Consider the following 21,794-nt stretch of genomic DNA (forward strand, 5'->3'; position numbering starts at 1 on the left):
TTTCTCATGATGTACTCTGCATATAAGTTAAATAAGCAGGGTGACAATATACAGCCTTGACGTCCTCCTTGTCCTATTTGGAACCAGTCTGTTGTTCCATGTCCAGTTCTAACTGTTGCTTCCTGACCTGCATACAAATTTCTCAAGAGGCAGATCAGACTTTATTTTTCTGGGCTCCAAAATTACTGCAGATGGTGACTGCAGCCATGAAATTAAAAGACACTCCTTGGAAGGAAAATTATGACCAACCTAAATAGCATATTCGAAAGCAGAGACATTACTTTGCCAACAAAGGTTCGTCTAGTCAAGGCTATGGTTTTTCCTGTGGTCATGTATGGATGTGAGACCTGGACTGTGAAGAAGGCTGAGCACCGAAGAATTGATGCTTTTGAACTGTGGTGTTCGAGAAAACTCTTGAGAGTCCCTTGGACTGCAAGGAGATCCAACCAGTCCATTCTGAAGGAGATCAGCCCTGGGATTTCTTTGGAAGGAATGATGCTAAAGCTGAAACTCCAGTACTTTGGCCACCTCATGCGAAGAGTTGACTCATTGGAAAAGACTCTGATGCTGGGAGGGATTGAGGGCAAGAGGAGAAGGGGATTACAGAGGATGAGATGGCTGGATGGCATCACTGACTCCATGAACGTGAGTCTGAGTGAACTCCGGGAGTTGGTGATAGACAGGGAGACCTGGCGTGCTGCGATTCATGGGGTTGCAAAGAGTGGGACACGACTGAGCAACTGATCTGATCTGATATTAAAGATGCTTAACTTCATCAGCAACCAAATAAATGAAAATTTAAAAAATCATTTAGATATTGATTTTTAGCCTTTTCATTTGACAAAGATTTAAAAGATTCATAACATTGCTGCTGAGAAATTAGGTTGGAAAATAGTTACATACTCTTGATGGGAGTGTAAATTGCTGTAGGACAGTGCTGAATTTCTGAACGCAATGTGGCAATAGTATCAAAAATTAAAATGCATATCATCTTTAATGATATACCCAAGGAATTACCACAAGGGTATATGATCCCAGTTATTTGTGGAAGAGTGCTAATTACAAATGGTTATAATTGCCTAAAGAAAAAAAAGGATGCCCATCATCAAGGGATTTGTTAAATCATAATGCTCATATGCCCATCAATAGGGGATTTGTTAAATGAATTATGATATGTTCATTATAGTCTACAGACTTTGCAGCTATTAGAAGCAGATCTTCTGGTATATAATCTGATATGGAAACATCTCTGTGACATGTTGTTAAGCTTTTGAGAAAATCACACCTCCAAATAATATATATCGTGAGGCTAATAATTTTTTGTATAAGATACAGAAAATGAGACTTTGTGTTATCATGATCTAGAGACTTATAGTTTTACTGTTGATTCTGACCTGGTTTTTCATATAAAATACAAGACATAATTTTTTAAAATATTTGTTATTTTAACTTTTAAAAATTTATATAATTTGACTCACTTTTTTTTTTAATTAGGTAGCTGGGAAAAAGGCATATGCTACAAGCCAGCAAATGTATGAAGCAGTTAAATCACTGTGGACAAAAAACAACAAAAAACTTCCTGAACATAAAGAAAAAACTAAGGTAGAATTTAAATGGACTAAAAACGTAGACTGTTTTGTTTAGGTGGATGTCCTAGACAGAGGTCAAGGATGAAATGAAAAGAGATGAAGGAATATACTACCTTGCATGCTATAATTTTTTAGGATATTTTATTGTTTTAGTAAAATGATTTACCTATGAAAGAAAAATCTTTTTGGTAAACAGCTAGGAAGCGCTGATGAAACAGAAACACCTGCAGAAACAACTCACAACCTGAAACATTCAGTGCCTTTGCCAGCAGAACTCAGCTCTGAAACAAAGACAAAATCTACATCAGGTTTGTTTGGAATAATTCATTTTTTAAATTATTTTCTTAAATAACTTTATAGTATTATAATTAGTAGTTTGAATTTATTTATGTGTTTTCATAAATGTTTTGTCCTCATATCTGTAGTCTGTGTGTCTTTTTAGGTTATGAGGTTCTCAATAAGGTAGGGGAAAATGTGTATTTCTGGATTCTTCTAGTTATAGGCTATAACAATATGTCATACCTATATAGAAGAAATACCAGGTTTCCATTTCTTGTTCTATCCCCATCTGTCTTTGCTTCCACAGTCAGTTTTATTTAGTTTAGATACTAGGAAAACTTTCAACATAAAATAGTAAAAATAGCACAAATTATAATACTAATATCTTTGCTAGTATTAGATACAGGCAACTATGCGAGATCAAAATGTGACAGTTATACTTTCTAAACATCATGGTTTTACCATGATCAAAAAGAAACATATCAGTTCAATAGTATATTCACATAAACTCACCAGTCATTGGCTTATGTAGGTTTATCTGTACTAAGTAAATGATACTATGCATCAAGTCATCTTATTACAAAGGAAATAGGACCAACTCAGAAGTAGAGAATTAGAGAATAATGAGAATATGTGCCCTTTACTGAGCAACTGCTGTGGGGCAAAGAGCTATAAATGTGTTATTCAATCTTCTCCAAAAAAGAAAAAAAAAAAAACTCTGGTGTGTATGTAATTATAGTTGTTTTATGATAAATAGACTGAGATTCAGGGAGCTTAAGTAACTTGCCCAAAATTATAGTTTACAAATAGAGTTATGTTTAGAGTCTAGATATTCTTGACACCGAAGTCCAAGCTCCTCTTTTGCATATAGATTATCTAATTTAAAACAAGATTTTAGTCTCTAATTTCCTCTGAGGAGATTTTAGTCTCCTCCCCTATCACTTAATCTTTATAAAAGCTCTCACTGAGTAACAAACTTGATTTGAGTTTTAATATTGTCCTGTCACCTCTCTTTTCTAATCAAGATAAGTTACACAGGTTTTAGACTCTCTGAATAACCCACAGTTGCCCATATTCCCTCAAGTATATAATATATCTGGTCATTTCTCTAAATGCCTGTCAACTCCAGAGATCTTTGTGGAGATGTTACAGCTTATCAGTGGGACCAGACCATCCCTGCTGCTGCTGCTGCTGCTAAGTCGCTTCAGTCGTGTCCGACTCTGTGCGACCCCATAGACGGCAGCCCATCAGGCTCCACCATCCCTAGGATTCTCCAGGCAAGAACACTGGAGTGGGTTGCCATTTCCTTCTCCAATGCAGGAAAGTGAAAAGTGAAAGGGAAGTTGCTCAGTCATGTCCGACTCTTCGTGACCCCATGGACTGCAGCCCACCAGGCTCCTCTGTCCATGGGATTTTCCAGGCAAGAGTGCTGGAATGGGGTGTCATTGCCTTCTCCATCCCTAGCCAACATCTTTTCTTCTCACATCTGTATTCTGGAACCTTTTACTGCCTATCATAAGTAATCTGGTATATGTAAAGCATCCTAAGGAGACATGTAGAGGAAAGAGATACTCAGTACTATTCATCGTTATCGTATATCATTCAGGGTTGATTATATAGTAGACCCAGAATTGAGACTCATTATTTCCACATTTCATATGCAATCCCAAAGGTCTATTATGTGAAAAACAGTAGTGATCATGAACATAGGTTTTAAGATAGAACATGAATCTTAATCCTAAATCCAACATGTACTAGTTCTATTGCCTGGGGCAAGTTATCTAATACCCCAAGCCTCAGTCTCTTCATCTATAAAAGAGAGTCAATAATAGTATCTTTTTGACATGATTGTTATGAGGATTAAATGAGATATTGCATGTAAAGCAAAAAGTACAATGTCAAGCACATACTAAATTCTCAACGAGTGTTAAAAGATATCATTGCTGCTGCTAAGTTGCTTCAGTCGTGTCCAACTCTATGTGAACCTATAGACGGCAGCCCATCAGGCTGTACCATCCCTGGGATTCTCCAGGCAAGAACACTTGAGTGGGTTGCCATTTCCTTCTCCAATGCATGAAAGTGAAAAGTGAAAGTGAAGTCGCTCAGTCGTGTCGGACTCTTAGCGACCCCACGGACTGCAGCCTACCAGGCTCCTCCATCCATGGGATTTTCCAGGCAAGAGTACTGGAGTGGGGTGCCATTTTGCCAATAAACAAATTTGTCATTGAGCACACTTTGGGAGCACATTACTTAGCAGGGGAGCATGTCCCTAGCCACCACTTCTCACCATACAGAATAGATTGTGTATACTGTCCAACAATATATTGTAATTCACAATGTGAGTTTGATTGTCCTCTATCATCCATATACATTTTTGGTGACAACTTTTATTTTGGGAATCACAAATTTGGAAATTTGGTGACATGGACTTCTTCAAAATATGATGAAAGTAGAATGAAATCTTTCACAGCCTCACAAGATTAATGTCCCTCTCAAATAGAGGTTGACAAACTATGGACCTTGTGCTAAATCTGGCTCACTATTTTTGCACATTTCACAAGCCAAGAATAGTTCCTATGTAATTTAAATAGTTTAAAAAAATATCAGAAGAAAAATGTTTCATGACAAGTGAAAATTGTATGAAATTCAAATTTTAGTATCCATAAATAAGTAAAGTTTTATTGGAACACAGCCACACTCATTTATGTATTGTCTGTGGCTGTTTTCACCCTAAAATGGTAGAGTTGAGTGGTTGTGATAGAGACCTTATGGTTTACAAAGTTTAAATGTTTACTTTGGTCCTTTGCAAATAGATTTGCCGATTCCTATTTTAGAGGGATGAGGTGTGCCATACATACATGACTCATGTTCCCCTCATGATATTTCCCAGATTATTATATAGGTCATGACACTAAATATCCAAAATCAAAATCCTGAAAGGCAAAACAAGATTTCCTACAGTCTTTTAGTGTTAGGGAGACAGAAACTCAAGCTGTCAATCAGAAGCTACAGAGTACCATACCTGAGGAACAGGGCTGACCAATTCTTCTATAAACTGCAACACAGCTCAGTGCCTGATTGGAGATGATAAGTATCAATACTTTACCCCTCCCCAAGAAAGGAAAAAAGTCCCCACTCTGGCAGATGATATCATCTGGAGCTTCTACAATTCTTTTTTACACAATGTCCACCATACAAATAAAATGTGTGTTAGTCACTCAGTCGTGTCCAACTCTTTGCAACCCCATGGACTGTACCCCGCCAGGCTTTTCTGTCCATGGGATTCTCCAGGCAAGAATACTGGAGTGGATTGCTGTTCCCTTCTCCAGAGGATTTTCCACATCCAGAGATAGAACCCTGGTCTCCTGAATTGCAGGCAGATTATTTACCATTTGAGCTACAGCGAAGTCCTACAAATAAAATATTAGTCATGCAAAGAGACAGGAAGATGTGACTAAGAAAAGAGAAAAAAAACATTACAGCAGATCCACAGGTGATCTAAATATTGAAGTTAGAAGAAAAGCACTTTAAAATAACTATGACTAATATATCAAATGGAAAATATGATGAACAAAATAGATGAAAGGATGGAAAATTTCACAGCCAGTTGGAATCTGTGAAAAAATCAAGTGGATATTCTAGATGTGAAAAATACAGAATCTGAAATTATGAACTCATTGGATGGGTTTAATAGCAGATTGTATACAAAAAGAGGACAGAAATAATGAACTCAAATATAGGATAAAAAAGACAAACTGAAGCCAGAGAGAAAAAAGAATGGAAAGAATAGATCAGTGTGAGAACACACTTTGCAATGATTAATATGTTTAAGTGTTTCAGTTACTGAGACAGCTGAATACTGAATATCATCCCGATTTTATACAGAAGAAACAAAAATAGAATCTCTAATATTCATAACTTCACTCAGCAATTTATTAGTGATCTGTCCTATTTTTGATACCTAACTTGCTTAAAATGTAAATGAGATAAGGAGTGAACTAAATTATCAATGAACAGATAATACCTAATGGCTATTTGAGACAATAATTCATTGCTTTTTAATAAACATCTTTATTCTTTACCTGTTTGCTATAACAGCAGTTTTTTTTTTAAGTCGACTAAAAAAAGCTAAGCATAAATAGTTTTTCATTAGAGATTTATGATAAAGTACAAAGAAAATCATTTTGATGATTAGGGGAATGAGATTAAAGAAGAGTTTTATGACTGCTAATTCTTTGGGAGGACAGAGAGCCTTTTATCAAAAGGGATTAAGAAATATCTGAGGAAAGGTATAATCTTTAATTACTCAGAAAAGCATGAGACAAATCCTTTTTAAAAAGGCAGAAATCAAATGACCTAGGCTAAGTGGTTCTAAGCCAGAGGGATCCACATCACAATTTCTTGAGTTTCTTTTTTTTTTTTTTCTAAAATTCACTCTACATAAGAATTATAAATTAGAATTTCCAGAGGTGAGGCCTCCAAGCAGGTGGATTATAGGAAAAGCTCCACAGGGAATTCTGTATGTACATTCCTCTAGTTAATAATGACCAACATAAGCTATGAATAAATAAAAAATCTGAAGCCTCTCAACAAATTTTGAGAGATGGGGATCTAAAGGTAACAGAGCCTTTCAAATTTAGGTGAGCTGACTATTTGACCAGATTTTGGACAAGAATATAAATTAAGAAAGTTAGTAGAGTGTTAGAAAACTTAGTCAGTTGATGGACATTGTTAAGCAAATCAGACACATTCAGACATACATAAAATAAGTATTTCTCAATGCTTACTATAGTATGTCTATAGTAAGAGTTGGACTATAAAGAAGGCTGAGTGCCAAAGAATTGATGCTTTTGAACTGTGGTGTTGGAGAAGACTCTTGAGAGTCCCTTGGACTGCAGGGAGATCCAACCAGTCCATCCTGAAGGAGATCACTCCTGGGTATTCATTGGAAGGACTGATGTTGAAGCTGAAACTCCCATACTTTGGCCACCTGATGCAAAGAGCTGACTCATCTGAAAAGACCCTGATTCTGGAAAAGATTGAGGGTAGGAGGAGAAGGGGACGACAGAGGATGAGATGATTAGATGGCATCACTGACTCGATGGACATGGGTTTGGGTGGACTCTGGGAGTTGGTGATGGACAGGAAGGCCTGGCATGCTGCGGTTCATGGGGTTGCAAAGAGTTGGACACGACTGAGCAACTGAACTGAACTATAGTATGTCTATTTGATAATACTATTTCTTAGTTCAGTTTTCACTTGTACTGACCAAAAGCTTCCACCAGGAAGATACATTTGGAAAAGGAGCAGTCAGAAAAACTGTTTCTTAACCTACTTGTACTACAGACCCCATCTCAGAATGTTTTTAAATACATAAACAAAATACACAATAATGTATGAGCTTCCCTAGTTGTATTAATCAACAATATTTAACAACATACTGAAAAAGGGTATAATTTTGAAGTGGTAGTAAGTATAAATATTTCAAGATATCTGCAACTGCAGTGTGATATGACAAAATCTATGGTTTCTATTAGTGACAGAGTCTAAGGTATTCTTAAGAGTATAGTATTGTGGTTTGTTGCTTGCATTCATTATTGAAGAAGACATTCATTTTCAGTCAGAGGTTAATGAAAACAAAGACAAATTTCCCCTATCCAAGTTCATAGATCATATGAATTCTATCCACAGACTCCCCTCCTCCAAAGGGATTCCAGGTTAAAAGTCTATGGAGAACTGTATTCTTGTCATGCGTAGTGATTATTTAAGATCTGGCTGTTTTTAAAATATACTTAGTGGTGAAGTTACATATAGATCTATCCCAGTTTATAAAACAGAAACTATTTCTGAAAAGGTAGATGTAAAATAAATAATTGTATGTAAATCTATTTCTCACCTTTAACTAGAAACTAAATTTCTCTCTGGCAAAAAGATGTGTTTCTCAAATGAAAAAAAAATCATTTCAAAATGAATCAGAATTTGAAAAATATTTAAAATTTTAAAAATTGTGAAAAATATCTTTAGTGTATGTCACAAAATAAATATAAAAATTATTCTTACCTACTTAACATACACAGGGTATTATATGTACCACTTTGTATATATTATTATGTTGAATACTAAAAATAATTTTGTGACATTTTGTGACTACTCTAACCCCAGGGTTTGTGACATTTTGTGACACTTCTGCCTACTCTAACCCCCATTTTTCAGAAGATCCAGGGTTGTTGCATTGGGAGTCAGACAAAACTGGATTCAGTCCTGGTTCCAATACTTATCACCTGGATGACACTGGTCAAGTTTCTTAACCTGTCTACATTAAAATGTCCTTATCTGTAAAACATGGATAATATAAAAATGTCATCTATCTCACAGTGTTATTCTGAGATAATGCATGAAAATAATGTGGCATCTTGCCTGGTACGCAGTCAGCTTATCAAGATCACATTGATCCACACTGCCAAATCCAGGTTCCATTCCCAATCTCTATCTTATGTAATCCATCAGTCATTTCTAACAGAAATGATTATTCCTTCCTCCTTGCAACAGTCTCTTTACTTGGCCTGTGGGATATCACTTACTCTTGGTTCTCTTACTTCACTGACTGGCTGTTTCTTCAGTCTTCTCTGCTATATTCTCCTAATATTCTTAACCTCAAAAACTTGGAGTATCCAAAGGTCTCATTCTTTGGACTTCTTTATGATGTTACGGATGACCTCATATGGTCCCATAGTTTTAGATGCTATTTATACCTTAGGAACATAAAATTTATAAACCAGCCCAGGAGACTCTGGAACTTTAGATTCACATTTCTGCTTACTCAGTATTTGTACTCAGATGTTCAGTAAGTTCAGTTCAGTCACTCAGTTGTGTCCGACTCTTTGCAACCCCGTGAACTGTAGCATACCAGACCTCCCTGTCCATCACCAACTCCTGGAGCCTACTCAAACTCGTGTCCATCACATCGGTGATGCCATCCAACCATATCATCCTCTGTCATCCCCTTCTCCTCCCACCTTCAATCTTTCCCAGCATCAGAGTCTTTTCCACTGCTGGGCATACACACCAAAGAAACCAGAACTGAAAGAGACATGTGTACCCCAATGTTCATCACAGCACTGTTTATAATAGCCAGGATATGGAAGCAACCTAGATGTCCATCAGCAGATGAATGTATAAGAAAGCTGTGGTACATATACACAATGGAGTATTCAGTTCAGTTCAGTTCAGTTCAGTCGCTCAGTCATGTCCGACTTTTTGCGACCCCATGAATCACAGCACGCCAGGCCTCCCTGTCCATCACCAACTCCCAGAGTTCACCCAGACTCACATCCATCGAGTCAGTGATACCATCCAGCCATCTCATCCTCTGTCGACCCCTTCTCCTCCTGCCCTCAATCCCTCTCAGCATCAGAGTCTTTTCCAATGAGTCAGCTCTTCACATGAGGTGGCCAAAGTACTGGAGTTTCAGCTTTAGCATAATTCCTTCCAAAGAAATCCCAGGGCTGATCTCCTTCAGAATGGACTGGTTGGATCTCCTTGCAGTCCAAGGGACTCTCAAGAGTCTTCTCCAACACCACAGTTCAAAAGCATCAATTCTTCAGCCCTCGGCCTTCTTCACAGTCCAGGTCTCACATCCATACATGACCACAGGAAAAACCATAGCCTTGACTAGACGAACTTTTGTTGGCAAATTAATGTCTCTGCTTTTCAATATGCTGTCTAGGTTGGTCATAACTTTCCTTCCAAGGAGTAAGTGTCTTTTAATTTCATGGCTGCAGTCACCAGCTGCAGTGGTTTTGGAGCCCAAAAAATTACTCAGCCATTAAGAAGAATACACTTGAATCAGTTCTAATGAAGTGGATGAAACTGGAGCCTATTATACAGAGTGAAGTAAGCCAGAAAGAAAAACACCAATACAGTATACTAATGCATAAGTATGAAATTTAGAAAGATGGTAATGATAACCCTGTATGCGAGACAGCAAAAGAGACACAGATGTATAGAACAGTCTTTTGGACTCTGTGGGAGACGGAGAGGGAGGGATGATCTGGGAGAATGATATTGAAACTTGTATAATATCATATAAGGAACGAATCGCCAGTCCAGGTTCGATGGATGATACAGGTTGCTTGGGGCTGGTGCACTGGGATGACCCAGAGGGATGGTACAGGGAGGGAGGTGGGAGGGGGGTTCAGGATGGGGAGCACGTGTACACCCGTGGTGGATTCATGTTGATGTATGGCAAAACCAATACAATATTGTAAAGTAATTAACCTCCAATTAAATAAATAAATTTAATTTTAAAAAATAAAATAAAAAACAAACAGAGTCCTTTCCAGTAAGTCAGTTCTTCACATCTGTTGGCCAAAGTATTGGAGATTCAGCTTCAGCATCAGTCCTTCCAATGAATGTTCAGGACTTATTTCCTTTAGGATGGACTGGTTTGATCTCCTTGCAATTGAAGGAACTCTCAAGAGTCTTCTTCAACACCACAGTTCAAAAGCATCAATTCTTTGGCCCTCAGGGTTCTTTATAGTCCAACTCTCATACCAGGGGAACATTTTATACAAAGATGGGCTCAGTAAAGGGCAAAAATGGTAGGGACTTAACAGAAGCAGAAGATATTAAGAAGAGGTGGCAAGAATACACAAAAGAACTGTACAAAAAAGATCTTCACGACCTATATAATCATGAGGGTGTGATCACTCACCTAGAGCCAGACATCCTGGAATGTGAAGTCAAGTGGGCCTTAGAAAGCATCACTACGAACAAAGCTAGTGGACATGAAGGAATTCCAGTTGAGCTATTTCAAATCCTGAAAGATGATGCTGTGAAAGTGCTGCACTCAATATGCCAGCAAATTTGGAAAACTCAGCAGTGGCCACAGGACTGGAAAAGGTCAGTTTTCATTCCAATCCCAAAGAAAGGCAATGCCAAAGAATGCTCAAACTACCGCACAATTGCACTCATCTCACACGCTAGTAAAGTAATGCTTAAAATTTTCCAAGCCAGGCTTCAGCAATACGTGAACCGTGAACTTCCTAATGTCCAAGCTGGTTTTAGAAAAGGCAGAGGAACCAGAGATCAAATTGCCAACATCCGCTGGATCATAGAAAAAGCAAGAGAGTTCTATTTCTGCTTTATTGACTATGCCAAAGCCTTTGACTGTGTGGATCACAATAAACTGTGGAAAATTCTGAAAGAGATGGGAATACCAGACCACCTGACCTGCCTCTTGAGAAACCTATATGCAGGTCAGGAAGCAACAGTTAGAACTGGACATGGAACGACAAACTGGTTCCAAATAGGAAAAGGAGTACGTCAAGGCTGTATATTGTCACCCTGCTTATTTAACTTCTATGCAGACTACATCATGAGAAACGCTGTGTTGGAGGAAGCACAAGCTGGAATCAAGACTGCAGGGAGAAATATCAATAACGTCAGGTATGCAGATGACACCACCCTTATGGCAGAAAGTGAAGAAGAACTAAAGAGCCTCTTGATGAAACTGAAAGAGGAGAATGAAAAGGTTGGCTTAAAGCTCAACATTCAGAAAACGAAGATCATGGCATCTGATCCCATCACTTCATGGCACATAGATGGGGAAACAGTGGAAACAGTGTCAGACTTTATTTTTGGGGGCTCCAAATCAGTGCAGATGGTGATTGCAGCCATGAAATTAAAAGACACTTACTCCTTGGAAGGAAAGTTATGACCAACCTAGACAGCATATTAAAAAGCAGAGACATTACTTTGCCAACAATGGTCCGTCTAGACAAAGCTGTGCTTTTTCCAGTGGTCATGTATGGATGTGAGAGTTGGACTGTGAAGAAAGCTGAGCACCAAAGAACTGATGCTTTTGAACTGTGGTGTTGGAGAAGACTCTTAAGAGTCCCTTGGACTTGAAGGAGATCCACCCAGTCCATCCTAAAGGAGATCAGTCCTGGGTGTACATTGGAACGACTGATTTTGAATCTGAAACTCCCATACTTTGGCCACCTGATGCGAAAACCTGACTTATTTGAAAAGACCCTGATGCTGGGAAAGTTTGAGGGCAGGAGAAGGGGACGACAGAGGATGAGATAGTTGGATGGCATCACTGACTCGATGGACGTGAATTTGGTGGACTCTAGGAGTTGGTGATGGACAGGGAGGTCTGGCGTGCTGCGTTTCATGGGGTCGCAAAGAGTCGGACACGACTGAGCAACTAAACTGAACTGAACTCACATCCATACATGACCACTGGAAAAACCATAGTTTTGACTAAATGGACCTTTGTTGGTAATGTCTCTGCTTTTAATATGCTTTCTTGGTTTGTCATTGCTTTTCTTCCAACGAGCAACCATCTTTTAATTTCATAGCTGCAGTGATTTTAGAGCCCAAGATAACAAAGCCTGTCACTGTTTCCATTGTTTCCCCATCTATTTGCCATGAAGTGATGTCTAGTTAGCAATTCAAATATAGCACACCCAAAACTTAACACTTAATTTACCTTCTCCCAAACATGCTTCTGGGGCTTCCCTGGTTGCTTAGTGGTCAAGAATCTGCTTGCCAATGCAAAAGATGCAAGTTCAATTCCTGATTTGGGGGAGATGCCATGGAGAAGGAAATGGTAACCTACTCCAGTATTCTTGCCTAAAAAATTCCATGGACAGAGGGACCTGGTGAGCTACAGTCCATAAAGTTGCAAAGAGTCGGACACGACTGAGCAACTGAATGACAACAACAACAAAACATGTTTCTACATTTACCCCATCTCAGTAAATGTCAACTCCATTCTTTTAGTTTCTCAAATTAAAGAGTATCACTCACACAACATACTGAATCCACTTTGGAAATCCTGTCCTTAAGTTATCACCACCTCCACTGCCCTAATAAAAGCCATTTAGCATTTCCATCCTGGTGTACTGCAGTCTTCTCTGCTATAATAGCTTCCTAACTCGTCTCCCTACTTCTATGCTTATTTCCCTACACTCTCTTCTACCCATAGCCAAGAGTAATCTTTTTAAAAACATAATATCATGTTACACTTCTGCTCAAAACTGTCCAGTGACTTCTCATCTCTTAGAATAAAAGAGAAAAACTTTCCCATGACCTGTGTGGCCTAGCATTCCACTGTTTTCTGATTATGACTTCTATCACACTCATTGCATCCACCATCAGCACATCTTGCTATCTCTGTTACAGCCATATTTGCTATTTTATGGCTCCTCAGACATGCCTAAAGTCTGTTACACTTGCCACCTGCTCCTCCAGTAAGTCATTTCCCTCAAATAGTTACAGGGCTCATACCTGCACCTTCTTCAGTTCTTTGCTCAAATATATAAGGCTTTCTTTCCCTGGCCACCCTGTTTAAAATTGCAGATCACCCAGTCTCTCCATATGCCTCTCCACCCTGTTTTATTTTTCTGCATACCACCATCTGACATACTGTTTACTTAACGTATTGTCTCCTTTACCCAACTTTAATGTTAGGTCCATGTTGGTGGAGATTTTTATCTGTTTTGCTCATTGATGTGCCCCCCATATGAACAAGAATTTTGTTAAATTAATGACTAATTTTCTTTTTCATTTTAATACTTTATCAGGTGCTACACAGTTTATGCCTGACCCCAAGTTCATGGATCACGGGCAGTCCCATCCAGAAGATATAGATATGTACAGCACTAGAAGCTGAAGTAGTCTTCATAGAGAACTACAAGATGTGTGAAGTTTCAAATAATGGTGAAAAAAATCATGTAACATGTAACTGATGCATAGGATATAAATTAAACCAAGTTTTCCCCTTACATCGTCTAATGTACAGTTTGAAAAATCACATTAGTGACTAAAACACAAACTGAATACAATCCAAACAACATTAAATGATCAATGAGGAGGCAGAGGTAGAAGTATTAGGATGCATTTCGTGACTTTAAGGGTGTTTATAAAAAAAAAATTTTGTATATATATAAACATATACACATATATATTTGCTGTAGCTTTTCTGAATTAATATCAGCTAAATTAGAATGGTGTGTGGAAGGATGTGTTCCCTCCCCCTTGTTTGTTTTGCATTTCCCAGAGATATAATAAAATATACATATTTTATGACATGTGCTTGGCTTTGTCTCTTTGTTTAATTAATGCTAATTCCTCTTAGATGTCCAAAAATAAGTCTGTTTGAGAGGACCATGTGCTACATGGGAAGCCTCAGTGCTGCTTAGCATTCCTTCTACTGATTCCTGTGTAGTTTCCTATTCTGGTCTCCAGGAGAGGTTTTCAGTTAAGTTCAGTCGCTCATTCATGTTTGACTCTTTGCGACCCCACGAATCACAGCATGCCAGGCCTCCCTGTCCACCACCAACTCCTGGAGTTCACCCAAACTCAAGTGCATCGAGTCGGTGATGCCATCCAGCCATCTCATGCTCTGTCATCCCCTTCTCCTCCTACCCCCAATTCCTCCCAGCATCAGGGTGTTTTCCAATGAGTCAACTCTTCGCATGAGGTAGCCAAAGTATTGGAGTTTCAGCTTTACCATCAGTCCTTGCAGTGAACACCTAGGACTGATCTCCTTTAGGATGGACTGGTTGGATCTGCTTGCAGTCCAAGGGACTCTCAAGAGTCTTCTCCAACACCACAGTTCAAAAGCATCAATTCTTCAGCACTCAACTTTCTTCACAGTCCAACTCTCACATCCATACATGACTACTGGAAAAACCATAGCCTTGACTAGACGGACCTTTGTTGACAAAGTAATGTCTCTGCTTTTTAATATGCTGTCTAGGTTGGTCATAACCTTCCTTCCAAGGAGTAAGCGTCTTTTAATTTCATGGCTGCAATCACCGTCTGCAGTGATTTTGGAGCCCCAAAAAATAAAGTCTGACACTGTTTCCCCATCTATGTGCCATGAAGTGATGGGACCAGATGCCATGATCTTAGTTTTCTGAATGTTGAGCTTTAAGCCAACTTTTTCACTCTCCTCTTTCACTTTCATCAAGAGGCTTTTTAGTTCCTCTTCACTTTCTGCCATAAGCGTGGTGTCATCTGCATATCTGACGTTATTGATATTTCTCCTGGCAGTCTTGATCCCAGCTTGTGCTTCTTCCAGTCCAGCGTTTCTCACGATGTACTCTGCATATAAGTTAAATAAGCAGGTTGACAATATACAGCCCTGATGTACTCCTCTTCCTATTTGGAACCAGTTTGTTGTTCCATGTCCATTCTAACTGTTGCTTCCTGACCTGCATATAGGTTTCTCAAGAGGGAGGTCAGGTGGTCTGGTATTCCCATCTCTTTCAGAATTTTCCACAGTTTATTGTGATCCACACAATTAAAGGCTTTGGCATAGTCAATAAAGCAGAAATAGATGTTTTTCTGGAACTCTCTTGCTTTTTTCTTATTCTGAAGCCTCCTATACCTGCCAAAGAAGACTATGTATCCTATTACTCAGAGGACAAAAATAAGTTATTAGACACAATCTTTCCCAACTTCTTCCCATCTGTTTTCAATGCTTACCTTTTTTCAGCCATGCATCCCCCTTTTCTAAAGTTGATGTTTCTATTTGTGTTCCAGATCTCCTTCCCGTCTTTTCTAGTACCGTATTCCATCCTGTTTAATTTTCAGTCTTTTGTTTCTCTTTTAACTGATTTCTTTTCCTCAGTCTCTAACAGCTTCACATCCTCTTTATCCAAAAACAACAGTAGCAAAAACCTTTCCATAACTCCCTCTTCCTCTTGAGCTCTCTTTTCTTTCTCTTTCCTATGATTTTCAGACTTCATAAAACAGTAATTAATGTCATTTTCTTAAGTTCTCAATTTCAATTCCTCTATAACTTGCTACACCTTTGCTTCTATGTTGTTTTTCAGTAAATTTTGTCTGATTCTTTGTGACCCATAGACAGGTCTCCCTATCCTTCACTATCTCCCAGAGTTTGCTCAAATTCATGTTCATTGAGTTAGTGATGCTATCTAGTAATCTCATCCTCTTTACCTACTTGAATTTTATGTAATGATTGACTCATAACTACTCCCTCCTAAAAATGAGTCCTCCTTTTAGTGTTATTCCTGCTCCTCTTGTTACTCATTGTTCTCTTGCTTTGAATCCCTTACATGTTAAGGCTCCTCAGTTTGCATTTCTTGTCTTTTCTCATTCAATGCTTTCTCATTTCCATTCAATATACTTCACTGACTTCAAGCATCATTTATATGTCCTTATTATTAATATTTCCATCTTGCATATTTCTCCAGAAGTGTGTATCTATCTTTCTAATTATTAGTCATGTCTATCTTATATCCATATGTGCATGTGTGCTAAGTTGCTTCAGTCATGTCTGACTCTTTGTGACCCTATGAACTGTAGCCCACAAGGATTCTCCAGAAACCCTGGGATTCTCCTGGCAAGAATACTGGAGTGAGTTGCCAGGCCCTCCTCCAGGGGTTCTTCCCAAGCCAGGGATCGAACCCACATCTCTTATGTCTCCTTCATTGGCAGGCAGGTTCTTTTACCACTAGCACCACCTGGAAAGCCATGTATATCCCATAGAGATTCTCAATATCAATAGTTGTTCAGTCACTTAGTCGTGTCTGACTCTTTGTGACCCCATGGAACTGCAACACTCCAGGCCTCCTTGTCCTTCACCATCTCCCAGAGCCTGCTCAAACTCGTGTCCGTTGAGTCAGCGATGCCATCCAGCCATCTTATACTCTGTCATCCCTTTCTCCTCCTGCCTTCAATCTTTTCCAGCATCAGCATCTTTTCTAATGAGTTGGCTCTTCGCATCAGGTGGCCAAAGTATTGGAGCTTCAGAATTAGTCCCTCCGATGAACATTCAGGATCGATTTCCTTTAGGATTGACTGGTTGGATCTCCTTGCAGTCCAAGGGACTCTCAAGAGTCTTCTCCAACACCACAGTTCAAAAGCATCAATTCTTTGGCACTCAGTCTTCTTTATAGTCCAACTCTCACATCCATACATGACTACTGGAAAAACCATAGCTTTGACTAGATGGACCTTTATCAGCACAGTGATGTCTCTGCTTTTTAATAGATAAGATCCATCTGCAATGTAAGAAACCTGAGTTTGATCTCTAGGTTGGGAAGATCTCATGGAGGAGGGCGTGGCAACCCACTCAGCATTCTTGCCTGGAGAATCCACATGGACAGTGGAGGCTGGAAGGCTACAGTCCCTGGGGTTACAAACAGTTGGACATGACTGAGCAACTAATCACAGCACAGCATAGGTTTGTCATAGCTTTTCTTCCAAGGAGCTGCATTAATTTCATGGCTGCAGTGATTTTGGAGCCCAAGAAAACAAAGTCTGTCACTGTTTCCATAGTTTCCCCATCTATTTGCCATGAACTGATGGGACCAGATGTCATGCTCTTAGTTTTCTCAGTGTTGGGTTTTAAGCTAGCTCTTTTACTCTCCTCTTTCACCTTCATCAATACGCTGTTTAGTTCCTCTTGGCTTTTTGCCATTAGGGTGGTGTCATCTGCATATCTGAGGTTATTGATATTTCTCCCTGTAATCTTGATTCTAGCTTATGCTTCATCTAGCCTGGCATTTCACATGATGTACTCTGCATATAAGTTAAATAAGCATGGTGACAATATACAGCCTTGACATAGTCTTTTCCCAATTTGGAACCAGTCTGTTGTTCCATGTCTGGTTCTAACTGTTGCTTCTTGGCCTGCATACAGGTTTCTCAGGAGGCCAGGCTCTTCTGTCCATGGGATTCTTCAGGCATGAATACTGGAGTGAGTTGCCATTCACTCCTCCAGTGGATCGAACCCAGGTCTACCTGCATCTTCTACATTGTCAGGCGAATTCTTTACCACTGAGCCACCTGGGAAGCCCTGATATCAAAAGACCTAAAATTAAATTGTCTCTACATCTCTCTCACTTCTGTGTTTCTCAAATCAATTGTACTTTCTCTAATCCTTACTCTCATTCAGGTCTTCATCATCACTTCCTGGATTATTATATATGCTTCTCATCAATCTGCTTGCCATCAGTCTTGCTTTCTGTCACTTAACATTGCATTCTGCTTATAAGTAACAGTAAACCAGTTAACTGTAGCTACTTAAATAAATGAGTCTGTTTAAAGTCTGGAATTGGTCAGTACAGAGTTGGTATAGTGACTCATTGGTGTCATCAAGGATCTAGATATATTTCTCCTTCTGCTCTACTCTTTAGCATGTTGATTTGTCACCTCATGATCACAAAATGGCTCCCCTACCTCTCGGGAACACACACATTCAAAGTAGGAAAAGGGGTTACAAAAAACTGTACCAGATACTTCTGACTCCCTCTAATCAGAGAATTAAATTATTTCTTAGAATCCCTCTCAAAAGACTTCTGTCTATACCTTAACCAGAATTTGTCTTGTAAGTCAAATTTAAGGTTGGCAAATTACATTTTTGTCTATGAAGAGAAAGGCAAGTGGTAAGGGATTTGGAATGGTGTTGAGTTTAAGTTAATATATAATGTCTGCTACCCTATTCTTCTAACCCATCTATCAGATTATTATGACATAGTTGTCTTCCTGAGATCTTCAGTGACTCAACATTGTCTACAGAATCAAATCAAGACCCATTAGCATGACATACAAGGCCTTCATATATGATCCCAGCTAAACTTTAATCCTTCCTTCCCTCTCCCCACCCACCCTACTATCAAGTATATTATATTGGGTTGGCCAAAAAGTTAATTTGGGTTTTTCCATAAAACTGTACAGAAAAACTTGAACAAACTTTTTGGTCTGCCCAGTATGTTATCTATAACACCACTTGCTTCATAAACATGCTTTGCTCTTTTATTACCTCTTTCTCTGCCTGTGCTAGTGTCTCAAAGTTGTTTTTGTCTCGTCACACATGCTTCATTCCAACTTCCTACTTATTATTCAAACACATCCTTTCTCAGTTCCCCAGGGTAGGATTTAGATACTCTCCTATACATTCCCTTACATTTGGTATTTATGGCTGTGATAGCCCACATAATTTATTATAAAAATAAAACTAATTTAGAGAAGAGCTAACACCTATCCTATTCAAACTTTTCCAGAAAATTGCAGAGGAAGGTAAACTTCCAAACTCATTCTATGAGGTAATCATCACCCTAATACCAAAACCTGACAAAGATCCCACAAAAAAAGAAAACTACAGGCCAATATCACTGATGAAAATAGATACAAAAATCCTTAACAAAATTCGAGCAATCAGAATCCAACAACACATTAAAAAGATCGTATACCATGACCAAGTGGGCTTTATCCTAGGGATGCAAGGATTCTTCAATATTCACAAATCACTCAATGTAACACACCACATTAACAAATTGAAAAATAAAAGCCATATGATTAATTCAATAGATGCAGAGAAAGCCTTTGACAAAATTTAACATCCATTTATGATAAAAACTCTCCAGAAAGCAGGAATAGAAGGAACATACCTCAACATAATAAAAGCTATATATGACAAACCCACAGCAAACATTATCCTCAATGGTGAAAAATTGAAAGCATTTCCCCTAAAGTTAGGAACAAGACAAGGGTGCCCACTCGCACCACTACTATTCAACATAGTTTTGGAAGCTTTGGCCACAGCAATCAGAGCAGAAAAAGAAAGAAAAGGAATCCAAATTGGAAAATAAGAAGGAAAACTTTCACTGTTTGCAGATGACATGATCCTCTACATAGAAAACCCTAAAGACTCCAGCAGAAAATTACTAGAGCTAATCAATGAATATAGTAAAGTTACAGGATAAAAAATCAACACACAGAAATCCCTTGCATTCCTATACACTAATAATGAGAAAATAGAAAGAGAAATTAATGAAACAGTCCCATTCACCATTGCAACGAAAAGAATAAAATACTCAGGAATATATCTACCTAAAGAAACTAAAGACCTATATATAGAAAACTATAAAACACTGGTGAAAGAAATCAAAGAGGAAACAAATAGATGGAGAAATATACCATGTTTATGGATCGGAAGAATCAATATAGTGAAAATGAGTATACTACCCAAAGCAATCTATAGATTCAATGCAATCCCTATCAAGCTACCAATGGTATTTTTCACAGAGCTAGAACAAATAATTTCACAATTTGTATGGAAATACAAAAAACCTCGAATAGCCAAAGCAATCTTGAGAAAGAAGAATGGAACTGGAGGAATCAACTTGCCTGACTTCAGGCTCTACTACAAATCCACAGTCATCAAGACAGTATGGTACTGGCACAAAGACAGAAATATAGATCAATGGAACAAAATAGAAAGCCCAGAGATAAACCCATGCACCTATGGACACCTTATCTTTGACAAAGAATGCAAGAATATACAATGGAGAAAAGACAGTCTCTTTAACAAGTGGTGCTTGGAAATCTGGTCAACCACTTGTAAAAGAATGAAACTAGAACACTTTCTAACACCATACACAAAAAATAAACTCAGAATGGATTAAAGATCTAAACATAAGACCAGAAACTATAAAACTCTTAGAGGAGAACATAGGCAAAATACTCTCCGACATAAATCACAGCAGGATCCTCTATAACCCACCTCCCAGAATATTGGAAATAAAAGCAAAAGTAAACAAATGGGACCTAATTAAAATTAAAAGCTTCTGCACAACAAAAGAAACTATAAGCAAGGTGAAAAGACAGCCTTCAGAATGGGAGAAAATAATAGCAAATGAAGCAACTGACAAAGAATGAATCTCAAAAATATACAAGCAACTCCTGCAGCTCAATTCCAGAAAAATAAACGACCCAATCAAAAAATGGGCCAAAGAACTAAATAGACATTTCTCCAAAGAAGACATACAGATGGCTAACAAACACATGAAAACATGCTCAACATCACTCATTATCAGAGAAATGCAAATCAAAACCACAATGAGGTACCATTTCATGCCAGTCAGAATGGCTGCAATACAAAAGTCTACAAGCAATAAATGCTGGAGAGGGTGTGGAGGAAAGGGAACCCTCTTACACTGTTGGTGGGAATGTAAACTAGTACAGCCACTATGGAGAACAGTGTGGAGATTCCTTAAATGACTGGAAAAAGAACTGCCATATGACCCAGCAATCCCACTGCTGGGCATACACACTGAGGAAACCAGAATCGAAAGAGACATGTGCACCCCAGTGTTCATCACAGCACTGTTTATAATAGCCAGGACATGGAAGCAACCTAGATGCCCATCAGCAGATGAATGGATAAGAAAGCAGTGGTACATATACACAATGGAGTATTACTCAGCCATTAAAAAGAATACATTTGAATCAGTTCTAATGAGGTGGATGAAACTGGAGCCTATTATACAGAGTGAAGTAAGCCAGAAAGAAAAACACCAATACAGTATACTAATGCATATATATGGAATTTAGAAAGATGGTAACAATAACCCTGTATGCGAGACAGCAAAAGAGACATAGATGTATATAACAGTCTTTTGGACTCTGTGGGAGAGGCACGGGGGGATGATTTGGGAGAATGGCATTAAAACATATATAATATCATATAAGAAACGAATCACCAGTCCAGATTTGGTGCAGGATACAGGATGCTTGAGGCTGGTGCACTGGGATGACCCAGAGGGAGGTGGGAGGGGTGTTCAGGATTGGGAACACGTGTACGCCTGTTGATGTATGGCAAAACCAATACAATATTGTAAAGTAATTAGCCTCTAATTAAAATAAATAAAAACTAAAACTAGATTAGTTTTTTTTTTTTTTTTTTTTTTTTAATTTACAAGGCTCCTTGTGGTATAACTGAATCATCTTTGTATAGCTTTTTAAATGGGCTTCTCAGGTAGCTTAAATGGTGAAGGATTGGCCTGCAGTGCAGGAGACCTGGGTTCGATCCCTGGGTTGGGAAGATCCCCTGGAGAAGCTCATGGCAACTTGCCCACTCTGGTATTCTTGCCTGGAGAATTC

At 38.6% G+C, this 21,794-nt stretch overlaps 1 protein-coding gene across 6 annotated transcripts in view; it reads left to right on the forward strand.

Moving 5' to 3' along the window:
* The window catches only part of APOOL (apolipoprotein O like), a 106,288-nt gene extending 92,322 nt beyond the window's left edge, over positions 1 to 13,966 (forward strand). For 3 of the 6 annotated variants that reach the window (XM_086386251.1, XM_086386253.1, XM_086386249.1), the window contains 3 exons: positions 1,495 to 1,602; positions 1,786 to 1,897; positions 13,460 to 13,966. In XM_086386251.1, coding sequence (XP_086242377.1) covers positions 1,495 to 1,602; positions 1,786 to 1,897; positions 13,460 to 13,548 — 309 coding nt within the window. In that variant the 3' untranslated portion in view covers positions 13,549 to 13,966. Of the gene's footprint in view, positions 1 to 1,494; positions 1,603 to 1,785; positions 1,898 to 2,997; positions 5,073 to 13,459 lie in introns of those variants that run through there. The other 3 variants (XM_086386250.1, XM_086386248.1, XM_086386252.1) reach the window with 2 other exon arrangements.
* The last annotated feature ends 7,828 nt before the right edge of the window (positions 13,967 to 21,794 follow it).

This window comes from Bos grunniens, chromosome X (assembly GCF_055505025.1).
Source record: "Bos grunniens cultivar Pamir isolate PY7600 chromosome X, Bosgru_T2T1.0, whole genome shotgun sequence".
In the NCBI taxonomy this organism is placed as follows: Eukaryota; Metazoa; Chordata; class Mammalia; order Artiodactyla; family Bovidae; genus Bos; species Bos grunniens.